This window comes from Nansenia antarctica (assembly GCF_963989245.1).
Source record: "Nansenia antarctica genome assembly, chromosome: 5".
Lineage (NCBI taxonomy): Eukaryota > Metazoa > Chordata > Actinopteri > Argentiniformes > Microstomatidae > Nansenia > Nansenia antarctica.
Genome location: NC_137690.1, coordinates 61,811,651 through 61,828,149, shown reverse-complemented (window position 1 = coordinate 61,828,149; position 16,499 = coordinate 61,811,651). Strand labels below are relative to the sequence as shown.

The 16,499-nt window shown below is 45.3% G+C and overlaps 1 protein-coding gene across 3 annotated transcripts in view; it reads left to right on the top strand.

The window, feature by feature from the left end:
- The window catches only part of vps50 (VPS50 subunit of EARP/GARPII complex), a gene marked incomplete at its 5' end in the record, with an annotated part of 122,231 nt that overhangs the window by 14,832 nt on the left and 90,900 nt on the right, over positions 1 to 16,499 (top strand). For all 3 annotated transcript variants that reach the window (XM_080530783.1, XM_080530782.1, XM_080530781.1), the window contains 3 exons: positions 2,323 to 2,445; positions 3,754 to 3,825; positions 15,950 to 16,003. In XM_080530783.1, the coding sequence (XP_080386909.1) occupies positions 2,323 to 2,445; positions 3,754 to 3,825; positions 15,950 to 16,003 (249 nt within the window). The remainder of the gene's footprint in view (positions 1 to 2,322; positions 2,446 to 3,753; positions 3,826 to 15,949; positions 16,004 to 16,499) is intronic.

Below are 16,499 nucleotides of genomic sequence, written 5' to 3'. Positions count from 1 at the left end.
AGGGTAGAAATGACTAATTGACTCTATTCTATTTATATTTAGTGTTAGGAAGATATGGTAAGAAAGAAAGAAAAAAAACAGGGGGATTTCTACATTGTTTTATTGGTTCTGGGTATGTCGGAAGACGTATCTCTTCCTGTCTATTTGTAGTTGTCTTTGTTAGACATTCACCCCCAACCCAACCCACCTATCCCCATCCCCGCCTGCCCCGAGACATACACCCCTCTACCCTACCCAGTACCCACCTATCCCCCTCCCCGCCTGCCCCGAGACATACACCCCTCTACCCTACCCACCTATCCCCCTCCCCGCCTGCCCCGAGACATACACCCCTCTACCCTACCCACCTATCCCCCTCCCCGCCTGCCCCAAGAGTCATACACCCCTCTACCCTACCCACCTATCCCCCTCCCCGCCTGCCCCAAGAGACATACACCCCTCTACCCTACCCACCTATCCCCCTCCCCGCCTGCCCCAAGAGTCATACACCCCTCTACCCTACCCACCTATCCCCCTCCCCGCCTGCCCTGAGACATACACCCCTCTACCCTACCCACCTATCCCCCTCCCCGCCTGCCCCAAGAGTCATACACCCCTCTACCCTACCCACCTATCCCCCTCCCCGCCTGCCCTGAGACATACACCCCTCTACCCTACCCACCTATCCCCCTCCCCGCCTGCCCCAAGAGTCATACACCCCTCTACCCTACCCACCTATCCCCCTCCCCGCCTGCCCCGAGACATACACCCCTCTACCCTACCCACCTATCCCCCTCCCCGCCTGCCCCAAGAGTCATACACCCCTCTACCCTACCCACCTATCCCCCTCCCCGCCTGCCCCGAGACATACACCCCTCTACCCTACCCACCTATCCCCCTCCCCGCCTGCCCCAAGAGTCATACACCCCTCTACCCTACCCACCTATCCCCCTCCCCGCCTGCCCCAAGAGTCATACACCCCTCTACCCTACCCACCTATCCCCCTCCCCGCCTGCCCCAAGAGACATACACCCCTCTACCCTACCCACCTATCCCCCTCTCCGCCTGCCCCAAGAGTCATACACCCCTCTACCCTACCAACCTATCCGGGGAGGCTGTGTCTTATGATCTCAAGGTCAGCACGGCTGGCCACATGTCGAGGTGTCCTTGAGCAAGGCACTGAACCCCTGATTGCTCCAGGGTCGCCGTCTATGGCAGACCCCTTGCCTAGAGCATAAAATGCCAAATTGATTGCATGGTAATAAAACTATTATTATTATTATTATTATTATTATTATTATCTCCGCCTGCCCCTAGAGACATACACCCCCCCAACCCTACCCACCCCTAGAGATATTCACCCTCCCCACCTCTCTCACTACCCATCCAACCACACAACAATACACTCCTCCCACCATCTAGATTTGCCTTTTTTCTTTCTTCTCTGTTCCTCTCTGTCTTTCATATTCAGTGAGAAAGCGGTAACTCAATGATCTTTCCTCTTTTTTCTCTGTTAGGCCTATCTGTTCCCCTCTGTCTCTCTTATCCAGTGAGAAAACGGTAGCTAACTCAATGATTCGCCCCCTACCACCCACCCCCTGCACACACACACACAACTCTTTTCCTCCCATGCTGAGCTGCACGCCTGCCCCGTTGCTCACCCACACACTCCCAGTGGGGTTTCCGCTTCACTTCCCTCTCAGGCTTGCTCTGGTCACAAATCTATTTTTGGCTCGACACTCGGCAGGTGTATTAGGATGTTCTGGTCTTTAGTGTCTTGAGATATTGCTTTATGATGCGAATGTGTAGTGAGATGAGTGACATAGTTCTAATCTCTAAATTCAACTAATAGGCCCTTTGGGGATATGTTCTGTTTTATTATTGACGTTTTATGTGATATGCAAACCTTACTGTAATACCTAGCTGTGAGTGTCATGGTTTTGATGCCCAAAATAGGTTGCCAAAAGATGAGTGATAGTGTTATTTGCTAACTGTGTTTCGTGGTATTGATATGTGCCATCCGCATTAGGGTCCATTGAAGGCTATCCTCCAGGGAGACAGGCTTAACAAAGTTAATCTGTGGATTTGCCAGTGCGATAAACCTAGTAGATCCTCTCCAAAAATCAATACGCTCCGCTGGTTCCCAGAGATGTTCTGGAGAGTTCCGTCTTCCCACAAGACTGTCTCAGTAACAGTGTGCTTTCTTTTGTAATGCTTAACCCCTTGATACATCTATTCTTTCTCCTTTCTCTCTCTCTCTCTCTCTCTCTCTCTCTCTCTCTCTCTCTCTCTTTCCCTCCCTCTCTCTCCCCACCTTCATCCCCCTCCTCTTTCTAGTCTCAGGAGGAGTTGAGGGAGCTACGAGAGCAGCCAATTGACCCTCAAGCCGAGCTGGAGATCATCAACAGCGTAGAGGAGGTATACTACTCCAACGACTCCTTTGACATGGTGCAACATGAGCTGGAGGTGAGTTAGCAAGCACTGTAGCAGAGCCCCCTACCAACTGTTTCCCCAATACTCCAAAGGCATAGATATATTTGTGTATGCTAGGCCTATTACATTATGTCGTGTTTGATTTTAAATCATTCATTCCAAATCAAATAATACATCTGGAGGCTTGCAGTACATTACCATCAAGCCCAATAGACCTTACTGTAGTTCCTTATGATGGAAGGATCAATGGACCTTATGATGCAAGGTTGTGTAACTGTGCATTGGTCACTTGAACAAGGCCTGATACTAGGGCGGTATTTTTAAAATGGTAAATGGTAAATGGACTGCACTTATATAGCGCCTTTTTTGCTGCTCCAAATCTGCTCTACAAGCTTTACAACGGCCTCTCATTCCCCCATTCACACACACATTCACACACCAATTTTGATACTGTTAAACCTTCCCCAAATTTAATTGTGGTTTACGGTTTTACCGTGGGATTCAAAATCACATTGAAAATGATGAATTTGTGACCGCAGCTGGTGAAAGGTGGACCAAAGCCCTATCCTTTCCGTGAACCTGCTCGAACACTTTCCATGAGCAGAGCTGAAAAATATATTTTTTATGACGGTATTGACAGTTGACGAGGGAACGTGGTACCTCCTCAATCCAACCTCCCAAACCCAGGAGGGCGTCTCTTTACATCCAGACAGGTGTCTGTGACTCACTGTCTGTGTCTGTTCACATGCCGATGAATTCCAGATTGATAGATTATCTGCCTCCAGAGTGTGTGAAATCTCATTAGATTCGGCAGAGTATTGCAACACCAGCAGAAATTACTTTCCAAGGGGAGGAAATGATGATCCCCAGGACACAGTTTTTCTTTTTTTAGCCCGTTGTTGGTGTTGTTTGTTGTTTTCCTGAAAAAGTGCCATCCCAGTTGAATTATTGTTCATCTAAGCATGTTTACAAATTCCACACACATTTCTTTTCTTTTAATTGAGGAAGATTTGGTTGGATGCTGATAGTCAGTGGAGGCTCATTGAAAAGGGTACTTAAACAAACTTGAAAGTAGGAGCCTCCAAAAATGAAGATTAGCCAAGCCCTGAGAAAACAAATGGATATCCACATCCACGTCCCAGAGCTCCAGAGTTGGTGCGCCTGTGGATTTCAGGTTTCCACAACAAGTCAACTTTGATTTGTTTTTTTCTGGCACAAGTACACAGCGCTAAAGCCGCCTTTCACTGAAATGCCTTCTCATCTAGGATCTGGGTTTTGTATTATCAACAAGGACAGGAGGGTTTCCTGTGTAAAATGATGTGTTTGTTTGTTTGTTTACAGAAACTCCCACCTGAGCTGAACCTGCAGGAGCTGGAGGAATACAGAGATAAGCTGAAGAGACAACAGGCAGCCGTAAGTGGATGACTAGGGACACACGTACAGTTTACACACACACACACACACACACACACACACACACACACACACACACACACACACACACACAAACACACACACACACACACACACACACACACACACACACACTTACAAATGCAGCTGGCACTCACTGTAAAGCAGATGATAACATGAACGTAATCATCTCCAATGTCACATAACCAGAACTTAAACACTACAGTAAATTGCTTATGTAAAACATAAATGTATGCCTACTGTTGCAAAGTAACTGTGAGCGAAAAAAAAAAATCTCACCAACAAAATTATCATTATTATACTTTTTTTTTTTAAAGAGAACGCAATAAATTCTGAGTTACTCTGAGGGAGAAATAGCCTCGCTAGTTAGGGCATGTCATACTGCATCATTACAAAGGTCAGATAAATAATGTTCATTGTCAAACCAATAAAAACACTTTTTTATACATCTCAATAATGTCAGCACAATGATAATAGGAACAACCACCGGGTTTGCGGGCTCATAAAAATTGTTTGCAGGTGCGTGCAAAATAAAATAAAAAGTCTTCACCTACACTTGTTTTTAGCCAGGAAAAACCCTGGTGTTCCTCCTGATTAACATCACTGGCCCGATAACTGTATAATAATAATAATAATAATAATAATAATATATCCTCCTGACATTTACCTTGTCTGTTGTAGGTCGATACCTACCTTGTGTTTGCCGGTGTATTAAACTTGTTGTAAAGCAGAGATGGAATTAGTTTAACACAGCACCCGTTCGAACACCTGTGATTGGTCAGATAAATGAACCCATGAACAACTTGTTTGTAATCCACCAGAGCAAGCTTTTCTTTTCATTTTTTCTTTTTATTTAAAGAAATAATCGTCCCCGGCCACGATCAATTAATTGTGGAGGCCATTATCGACATTGCGATTAATATACGATTAATTGTGCAGCCCTAGGTCCATGCAGTATGAGCTACAAGGGCATCATCACAGAGGTCATCCTGAGGTCAGCCAGTACTGCCATTGTCTGCTCAGTCTGTGTCCTCCCTCCATCCCTTCCCCTTTCCCCATGCACCATCCTCCACTCTCCTTCATTCTGTGTCTCCTCCAAGCCACCCCCCTCTCTCTCTCTCCCTCCCTCTAGCTGTTCATCTCCCTTCATCCCACATTATCCATTTCTCTCTACTCCAGTCCTCCACCTATGTCCTCCCCCTCTCTGCGTTGTCCTCTTGTCCTCCCTTCCTCCGTCTCTTAGGCGTGTTTCTCACAGCTGTCCATTTGGGTCTGGGGAAGCATTGTCGTGGGCATTAGCAGAGGTGAGAGATTCCCCTCCAGGGAGGCCCTCTATCTAGGGAACGCTAAGCCTGACAGACAGAACCCTCTAACAGAGTAGACGGCTAGCTGCTAGCCGGCGGGCCCCTGGGAGCCAACACCAGGGCCAGAGGACCAGGTGGATCCATCCAGACAGCTCCCACGCCCAGGCTGAGAGTCTTTACCCAGTAAGATACCTCCCCCCCCCTAGTATGGAGCTCATCATACACAGAGGACGGTTTATTCAGGTGATCACATAAGCTATCTGATCTAATGTTGTGTATAACGGCTAACATTATCATGGAACGGCTTACACTCTGGATCAAATATAGGTTACATAGTCTTAGGCCTATATGTCGTCACATATGATATCCTGTTTTGTGTACATAACAGCAATCAGTAGGAACTCCTTCTCTGACTTATAGCCTTCGTATAGGGATGACTTTTGTCTATCTCTAGGGTATATACATATGAATGTGGGTAATGGGAAATGTTCCCGTCTGTTGAATTGTTAATGGTAAATGAATATGCTGTCCGTGGAGCCTGGCGTATTCATGTAGTCTCTCCTCTGGAATGATGCACTGGTTCCTCTCTCCAACGTCATTCAGGCTCTGCTTTATCCCCTAAATCCCCGTCGGGGGGTGGTGCGGTGCTTATGATGTAAAATTACTTCTGTAATATATCCCCCCCCCCACACACCCACACACCCATCCATGTGGCATTGGAGAGAATGGCTGCTGCTGAATAGTAAGTCTGCTGTTGGAGAGAACGGTGGCTGCTGTCGTCGTATCGGAGGTGGTGGAATAGGCTCCCCGCTGAGTAATTGGCAGCTTTGACACATCTTTGGCAGAGCCTCATCTCCCAGCTAATTGCTTGTCGACTGTATGATTGCCATACATATTAAAGATGTCAGGGGCTTGCTCTGGGAATGAGGGAAATCCCTCCCTGTTGCCGCACAGTGTTCCGTTGCAAGAGAGATTATTTTTAGCTGCATATTCATGGTAACCATTACCTACTAATTACCCCAAACAGCCATTCATGAAGCTATCAGCCCATGGTTTCAGAGACCCTGCTGTTGATTTTATGAAGAGCTACTTGACTAACAGACAACACTGTGTTATGTTTAGGCCTAACGGTGCTCTTTCCAATATCAAAACAGTTCAGTGTGGGGTCCCCCAAGGAATCTGGCTAGGGCCTCTTCTCTACTCTATTTTTGTAAATGACATGCCATATGTATAAAAAAAAATGCAGATATGGCGATCTACGCGGATGAAACAACTATGTACTGTATGTATCAGCAAAGAGCACTGAGCAAGTCAATGACATGCTGCAGCAAGAGTTAATGCTGGTTTCTGAATGGGTCATTGAGAACAAGTTGAAGTTGAATGTTGCTTAAACTAAATGTATGGTACTGGGCTCCACACATGCTCTTAGGTCAGCGCCTCACCTTGCAAGGTGCTGATATTGAGCAAGTTGAAGAAGCCAAGTTGTTGCAGTGTTTCCTCCAGGATTTTTCACATTAGTGGTGGGGTGGTCATATTTCGGGGGCGTAGCGCGAGTGCAATTCTTTTTGCGTGCGCGCGCATGAAACGCGCAAAACAAAGACGTAATTTCACCAAAAACTAGAGTGTGGCAACATATTATTATTCTTTTTTTAAATAGCGGTTAAGCCATTAAAGCCGAGCAGGCGATTGTATATAGCAGATGGTCAAATACCAAGATATCCCGAGGCTACAGCTGCGCCCAAGGCACTGACACACACACACACATTTGAATACTTTATTTGGTTCCACAAATTATATTACACAAACAGGGAATCAAATATTTCGGGGCTAAGCAGCACTGAACACTCAAGGGTACACATAACACCTCCTTCTCCACACGGCCAAGCTGCCAATAATAGCTGAGACAGAGCAAAATTTGGCAACCTGTTTGGCCTTTCTTTTAGTCATTGCAGCAATTCTCAGACCCCTCATGGTGCATTTATATACATGGCCCAGACTTCCAAATACAAGTATGCTGAATTTACACTTGTACCCAAAGCTGGTTATCGTACTAAGTAGTGGTTGGTATTTGATATACTTGTCCTGGAAAGTCTGGTCCATGTACAGGTCAAAGGGGCAGCCTACTTCTACAATCAGCACCTCCTTGTGGCTGGTGTCAACAAAGACAACATCAGGTGTATTTGGGATGTTGGCAAAAACGTCATTGGTAAAACCAAACCACTCTGGTAACACTCTGGCATGCTTGTACATAGCTGCGCTAGATGGTAAGATGTTTTGCACTGTATCAGACACAATGTCCACAATACGGTCATGACGAGCTATGTACAGGTGTTTGTATGCATTACATCCATTTGTTATGTGTGCAATGGATTCTAGGTGTTGTGAATCCTGATGGTTTAAAAAGAATGGACTATGAGTGTGGGGATACCAGGTGGACAGATTGTACTTGGTCGGTAATACCTGCAGTCTTGCTTTGATGGTGAATTTCAAAACATCCTCACCAACAGCGGCGTTCTAAAACACTGAGTGTGAGACTGAGTGGTCAGCGAACTCCAAACAAGCTAGCTTTCCCTGTAGTCTGAGTCCACACCAGTGCTGCCTGATCTCAGACTGCTTCAGGCTGAGCAGAACCCTCCTTGTAGAGTCTCTGTGCAGTCCGACAGTCTCTTCCTGCGGTGTTGTGATGTCGGCCTTCACAATCACACAGGGGTCTGTGATCACCTCATCAGAGACAGGGACTTCAGTCTGTGTGTTAAGTTCTGTCCATCTTAGCTGAACTCCAGTCTGGTTGCAGAGGTCATTGAGATCCGGCCAGTCAGACCAGACCCCGAAGCCCTTGGCCTGGGAATCCAGTTTCCCAGAGTCTTTCCTCCTGAAGCCGAGGAAGTCGTTCTGGTGTGCGCTGGCCAGGGGGATCTTCCTTCTGCGTAGATCCAGTAGGAGAGAGGCCCTGGCCATTTCTCTAACGGTGGCATCGTCATTGTTAAGCATGTGGAGCAGGTGGGCTAGCCTGGTAGCTATGTAGGTCCACTCGACATTGGGGACTCCCAGCCCTCCCTCTCCACATGGGAGAAAGATCATGCCCCGTGTGGAGTGTGTGTTGAGGCCCACCCACTTTCTGACCAGCTGGACAGTTCTGTTCGTCATCTCTCTCAGTGCCTTGAGAGGGATGTGCACATTGGCGAAGAGGTGTTGGATTTTAGCCAGAGCCACCTCTCTCACAGCCTGGAGCTTCATGAGGATGGGGAGGGGGGACAAGTCAATCAGGTGGAGACGATGGAGAAACTCTGTAGTGAGCTCCTCGACCTGCTCGCCCCACTCGCCAGCGATGTTAAACCTGTGGCCAAGGTATGGGTAGGTCTCATTGCGGGAATACACCCTGATGGGTTGGCCCATTACAGGAAAGGCTTGTCGTTGTAGGGCTGCAACTAACGATTATTTTGGTAGTCGACTAATCTGTCGATTATTTTTTCGATTAGTCGCGATTAGTCGTGTGGCTTTTCGCTGCGCGTAAATGGCGACGCAGAAGCATAAATCCGGCTTAACTAGCTATCTAACCTAACGTTACGCCAAGCTACAGCTGCTCACAGAGCTAGTTGATTGGCTAGCTAGCATTGCTGGCTAGACTACAGACAGCTCACGTTAGTAGGCTACGCTTGGCGCTGTTTATCTTACAGACAGCTCGCTGGTGGACTCAACATAATTGAAAGAGCATTCACTTATCAAGCATCATTCATGATCATCCACCATGACTACCTGGTATTTTAATAGTGACCACCCCTCACTTCATTTCATCTCGCGTTCTCCTGGCTTCAACATGGAAAACCCCTGCTACGTAACGTTACATACAAGCGCCTCTGTCTGTCACACGCGTGCCACAGGGCAAATAAATTAATAGCACAAACGCTCATAGCATGTACAGCCCTGTCCATGAGACGTTGTTTTCCAACATGTAACAGTAAAGCTAACATAAACATTACGACCCTAACAATATAACATTAGCCAGTTGGCTAACAACGTTAGCTAAAACTTACCCAGCTGATTCTTGCATGGCTCCCGTTTAAAAAAAAAAAAAAAAAAAAAACTTTTAAAAAAGAAATACGATTAGTCGACACTAATATTCCACGTCGACGAGTTTTTATGATCGACGTCGTCGACTATGTCGACTAATCGTTGCAGCCCTACCTTATACCAGCGGTTGCCTCCACTGCCACACTCATGGAGTACGGCTTGCTTCACCTCCAGCCCTGACCATTGGAGGAACTCATCAGTGCGTGCCAGCATGTTGGTGATGACATCCTCCTGTCGTGATGACACCTGCACGTCGTCCGCGTATCCCTGCACAGGATTTTGGGATCGGACATGCAGAGGAGCGCACTGGTAAATCCACTTCATCCATTGGTTGAGTGCTAAGATTAAGTTCACGGCACTCCAGGGACAGTCAGTTTTTATTCCCACCTTCAGTGCAATCGGCTCTGTGAGCTGCTGCCCACAGATAACTTGGAGAAATGAGCCTTGGTACACGCTGGATACAATATTCACAAAAGGCTGAGGCAGGTGTATTTCCTCTAATGCTTTTAGCATCACCTCATGGGGGAGTGTACCAAACGCATCTCTGAAGTCCAAAAACACTGTGTAGAATCTAGATGATTCATGTTTGAAGTCATCTATTCCGGTTTTTAAGCAAAACGCATGTTCGTTCATTCCCTGTCTGTTGATGTATGCTTTCTGATGGGGGGAGAGAATCCCTGTGTCCACCAGCCAGGGTAAGATGCGGGTGAGTAAGCATTTCATAAAGACTTTATATATGGTGGGCAATAGTGAAATGTCACGCCAAGTGGAGGGATCATCTGGGACATTTTCCTTTTTTGGTATCCTATGGATGAGGGCCCCTTTCCACGAATCAGGTACCTTCTCATTGATCAGGCAGGCATTGAAGATATGTGTGAGTGTCTGTGTTGACGTGGGCCTGGTAGCTCTCAGCGTCTCATAGATGACCCCGTCAGATCCACTAGCCTTGTTATTGGGAAGAGAAGCTAGAACTGCATCTACCTCTTCTGTTGTGAAATCATGGGTATCTGGGAAATAGCCTGGCTCTATTTTGTCAATGGAGTTGTACCAAGGGGGTGTGGCCAGGGGAGTGGCAGCGCTTGGTACAGTTTGACACTTAGATTTATAGTAGTTATACACATTGGCTGTATCACTAACAGTGGGCGGTGGGCACACACACACACACACACACACACACACACAGAGAAAAATCATCAGCTCATCGAATATTAAGTACACACGGAACCGGGAACATCCATAGAATATAAACTTGTGACTGACAGTCACACACACACACACACACACACACACACACACACACTGAAAGATCATCAGCTCATCAATACGAAGTAGGCCTACATGAGAGTACACGCACAAAAACGGCTAACGTTACTCATTAACTGTTTACACAATAAAATCACAGTGTGACAGTCAGATGGAGCATTCGGTAAACAACCAACAGCAAGGTAATGCATCAGCTGAGTTAAACCAACTCTTACCTTTGATGACACCGACATGAGCCCTGTTTTCCCGTACCGCCGCCGTTCTGTTCGTGGTGATTTTAGAGGCAATAGATTATTTTTGCCCCGCGCATATTGCCCTGTAGTTAATCCATGCGACCACAGCTCCCTTGTGTCTCTTATTGTCCGAATGTTCCCTGAATTTTAGCTGCATGTTTTTCCAGCATGTAAATCCGTTGTCAATAAAAATTCGACTCCACTTCTTTTCCCCTGCCTTTTCCCCTGTCGTTTATGACATTTACTAACGTTTATGCTATGAATAGTTCGAAGCTAGCGTTAGGTGCGAGGCTGCTCGGTTAACCCATTAGCGGGAACATTATTTGTTTCACAAAATAGCCTGATTTAGTTGACCATGAACATCAGAGACTAGGCCTACATTACGAATGTTCATTTAAAATACTTGTATACTGAGCACTGGTATAAGAACATGAACCAGAGAACAGATTAGGATACGTACGGGATTAAAGGGACGAAGAGATAGGGAAGGGAGAGGGATTTTCTGAAATCCAAATGTCCCGCTAATTTCGGTCCAATCACAAAACTATTTTGAAGCGCAACGCCTCGCGCGTGTTGAGAGCGATTCAGTTTCGATTGCAGTGCGAACACAAACTGAGACGAGGTTAATTGCAACATTGTAACATATTGTAACTTACTACACCCTAAATCTGAACGAAATGTAGGTCTGAAAGCGGCCTAAATCTAGCTTCAATCAGATTTTTTTCTGGTCTCCGGTCATAATACCTCGCTGCCTTTCTCGTTGCGCAGCCTGAATCAAAGTGCACTGAATCAATTAGTGGCAGAGAAAATGTATTTGTGGCGGCCCGCCACGAATCAATGCATATAGAGTAAACACTGTGTTGGGTGTTACTATTGATAAAACATTCTCATGGTCAACTCATATCAATAATATAGTGAAGAAAATGAGTAGAGGAATCTCCAACATCAGAAGAGGTGCTTGTTTTTTGACGGATACTACAATCATATTAGTTTAAATCTCTAGTCTTAACGCATCTCGACTACTGCCCGACTATCTGGTCTAGTGCATCAAAACATCAACTAGCTAAACTCCAGATCACTCAAAACAGAGCTGCAAGACTGGCACTTCGATGCTCAATCAGAAGTAATGTGAATGTAATGCATACAAGGCTGTCATGGATGATGGTAGATGAAAGACTGTCATGTACCATTATTTTGTACTTAAGAACATCTGTACCTTACATAAACCCCTTAGCCTGTTTTCACAGTTACCACCCACCAATGATAGACATACCTATGATACCAGAGAGCCCTCAAGCTGTCGTTTCACCCTACCAAGGCCTAGAACAAATGCACTACAGATAATTTTTTTATATAGAGCTGTGGTATACTGGAATAGTCTCCCCCAATATTTGACCCTTATTGGAAATAAATCCAGCTTCAAAAAGAAACTGAAAGAAGCTGTTGTCCGGAAAGAAATTATGGTTTTAGCCCAGTCTGACTTTTGCCCTGATGATAAAACTATAGTTTTGGTGTGAGCTCTCTGTCTTCTTCTTTTATTTTGTATACTACTTGACTACTTGTATTTTATTTTAATTCTGTTATCTTATATTTTATTTAAATAAAGAAATAAACAAGCCACAAACAGGTACTCCAAAAGTACCCCAAAAGTACCCCAAACAACCCCAAACAGGTACTCAAAAGTACCCAAAAAGTAACCAGTACTACTTGTGGTTGTTAATAGGGATGCTCCGATCTGGATTTTTGGGGCCGATACCGATCACCGATTTTTTTCCTCAAGATCAACCGATACCGATACCGATTTTTAAAAAAATACATAACTGTAGGCCTACTGACTGGATAGCCTACATATTTTTTGCTTTTTAGACAAAAGTTTTGATCCATTAGGCACCAAGCAAACGCAGACCCATTTTTATGGCATAGTAAAGGTCTGGCCTATCACCCAGTTAGGGCCTGAAGCCCAAGTCAGTCGATATGGCTGTATAAAAGACATCATAAACGTGGCCTTCATGGTTTACATACTGTTACGTCCTCCTATGTTTTCTGTTCAGTTATCTGTCTTTGTTGTTGTTGTTGTTGGCTTTGAGGTTTGCATTGAAGGTTAGGATATTAGATAGTGGATCAGATAGTGTGTCAATATTGGATATCCAAGATCCCAAAACTTACAGACAGGTGAACACTTTAGGTTGCACCAGCAGTGCTCCCCCTCCCTCCTCTCTATGCCTAGAATGATTTTCCTTAATCCTGCCTGGTTGGTAAAAAGATATTGGGCCGTTTCACAGACAAGGCTTAAGCCTAGTCCAGGATTAAATCACATTTGTAATGAAACATCTCTATTATGCTTTTTAGTCTAGGATTAGTCTTAATCTGCGTCCATGAAACCAGCCCATAGTTTCAACTCTGAAAACCTACAGTCCTAGCCTCTGTCAAAGTCCAACCCGTATTCTAATCGTCCAGACAGAGCGTCGTCACACACACACACACACACACACACACACACACACACACACACACAAACGAACACACGCTCAATCTCACAAATACACACACTTGTAGCGCATACACAAACATCCGGCCCAAAGTGAATGAAATGGATTGATCGGGCTGTTACCAGTGGAGAGCCGGGCGGTGCGCTTTGACCACTCAGTGATATTGACCAGGACTCCCAGACTCCATGTTCTTTAAATAGCCTTCACCTTTTCTTTTCTCGTAGCCTATCTCTGTGTCCTCTCCCTAATCAGCTAGCATTTAGCTGGTGGAGCCCAACGCTGGTAAAGCATAGCCTAATACTGAATAAAATCACTCCAGGGATGGTGTTTTTTCCCTAATTTTTACATTTTAAACATTTAGCAGACGCTTTTATCCAAAGTGATTTACAATTTACAATTTACAGGGAGAGTCTCTCCCTGGAGTCCTTAGAGCTCAGCTAAGTGCCTTACTCAAGGGCACACTAGTGGTGGTGATCCGAGGTGGGATTTGACCTCGTGAACTTCTGATCACCATTCCAACTCACTATCCACTAGGCCACTATTTCATAATTATAGAGCTGCTGTACGACTATAGCTAATTGTTTCTCTCTCATAACATCCTGGTCTTGATTTGATTAGTTTTTTTTGTGAACTGGTTTTTGATTTGACTGTAACAATGACACAGTACTGCAGCATCTCTAGTGATGCTTTGTATTTTACAGAGGAGGAGGAGGAGGAGGAGGAGGAAGAATCATCTCAATATTGCCTGATTCAGATGTTTCAGTCCTACAGGGTTTCTTTGCATAACAGGAATCATCACATTGCTTTGATTGCCCTCATTACAGGAGCCTTGTTTGATTCATTTCGAATTATCCACATCCTCCACATTTCTAATTAGCCACATCCTCCACCCTGAGGTGAATCCTCTGTTCCCCACCTGTCCGACCTTTTATAATGAAAGCATGATGTCGTCACATGCCGTAAGTGACATAGGCCTAACACACAGTCTCTAAAAATCTGTACAGGATGTAATTTAATTCCTTCTTTTAAAGAAACTTGCATTTTTTTGGGGGGGCACACATTTTGACCATATACACGTTAATGACTGAGAAATCATTGTTAGTACAGTAGCACTGACAAAATGATGGTCTCTGTTTCTTCAACCATCTCCGTTGTCTCTAAGAAATCGGACCTTGATGGTCTTTTAATGGCCACACACGGCAGTTTTACACTCTGATCACACACATGCAAGTTTTTAGGTGAACACACACACAAACACAAGCACATGCACTATCTTCGGCGGGTCGCCAGGTGGAAATTGTCCTCTGCCTTTGTAACCCATCCGGGCTGCCATTCCTCCACTGGCAGCCAGGGGCAGCGGTCGCCCTTTTGGCGCGGCTTGAGCTCCCTGGGTGCATAATTCAGAGTAAATGATTTGATGATGGTGCTTTGGAATTTGGCTGTTTCCATTCAATCCTGATTCTTAGTGCAGCTGGTGAAGACCCCTCATCAAGCTCTGGGTCTCTTAGCTGATTGTCAACTACATCCCTTTAACTCAGACTGAGAGGCATGTGGCCAGAGAATTGGGCTACTATAAACTATAAACGTGGAGACCCCTTTACGTAGGCTACGTAGGCTACGCGCGTAAATTCGACGCAGAAGCTTAAATCGGCCTTAACTCAGTCCTACATTATACCCAGCTGTTTAGCTCATAGGGTCTTGGCTCATTGGAGAGATAATCTCTCTGGCCATGTGGCACCTTTTGGTTTTTCACAGCTGTGTTTTTATGGTTTGTCGAAAATTCACTCTGTTTCCGTTACCGGTATGGTTTCATACAAGGATAGTCCTCCTTTGTGCATCACCAGTAGGTGGTGCAATGGGCTTGATCAAGTATTGCGATTGACTCTTCCAGAACAGCTGAGCATAGTGGAAAGCTGTCATAATGCTGTCAACTTTGTGAAGCATGCACGCACGCATGTACACGCACACACGCACGCACGCACGCACACACGCACGCACGCACGCACACACACGCACGCACGCACGCACACACACACACACACACACACACACACACACACACACACACACACAAACACACACAAACACAGGCTGTTCTTGGCGAATGTGTTTGGTAACTGAACGGATCTTACCATCTGTTCAGTACTCTTATTTGCATCCATTCACCACACATTATTTTGTATGCTGAGTTGTACAAATGTGTGGGTTTGCAGTTGTTTAGGAAATTATTATTTTGTGTATATTTTGAGAGGTGTGTGTGTGTGTGTGTGTGTGTGTGTGTGTGTGTGTGTGTGTGTGTGTGTACAGCTTGGCCAGTTTGTGTTGTACATAGTATGGTTCCCTCCATTCAGCCCCTGGTAGTCCAGTCCAAAAAAACAAACACTGTTTTATTAGCCATTAACCTTCTGTCCTGCACTAGCTACTCTAAAAAGGGCAATGGAGACATCACTAGGGGCACACAATAATTACATTTGTCACAAAGTCACATGCAGCTCTAAAAGCTAAGGGCCATTTCACTTAAATGTGACCACTGGCCAGTAATGCAGAGTGCTATATTGTGGACATAGAAAACAACGTAGTAGTGTATTCTCTTGGTAAAAGACTGATGCTCTAGAAGCATCACCTCTGCCTAGTCCTTAACGCCTCCTGTTCCTCTCTCTTGTCTTCTTTTTGCCCATCCTCTTCTTCAGTAGAGAAAAAAAAGCATCGGAGTAACTGTCTCTCTGTCTTTCTCTATTTGTAGGTTTCCAAAAAGGTTGCCGATCTCATTCTGGAAAAACAGCCGTCCTACGTCAAGGTAGGTCTCCTTTTTAGATTCAGGCCCATCCACTGTATATATTTCAATCGAACCGAATACTGTTTTGGTCCGGAAAGAATACACCTACCTAACAATCGGTCTACCAATAAACATGCTGTTACTGTCAGGGAGGTTCTAGGGAAGTCAACGATTTTTGCCTTTCTGTCTCTGTTGGCTGCCTCTTCAAATTGTGCGTGCCTGCAAAAACACAACAGCTAATGTGCAGCACTGCAAGTCTATTTGGGGAGGAGGTTATAACTTATATTATTATTATTATTAGGGAGACAGAATTTTGCCGCATTGGCAGATTTCCAGCAAACTTGGACACACTCAAACTCACACTCACACACGCACAGACACACATACAAATCCATGCGCACACATACAAATCCACTCGCACACATACAAATCCACGCACGCACACAGGTCATTCACAGATGACAATGACCTTCGATCCCATTTACTGTACGCTTGTATTGTAACTATGCATCAATGA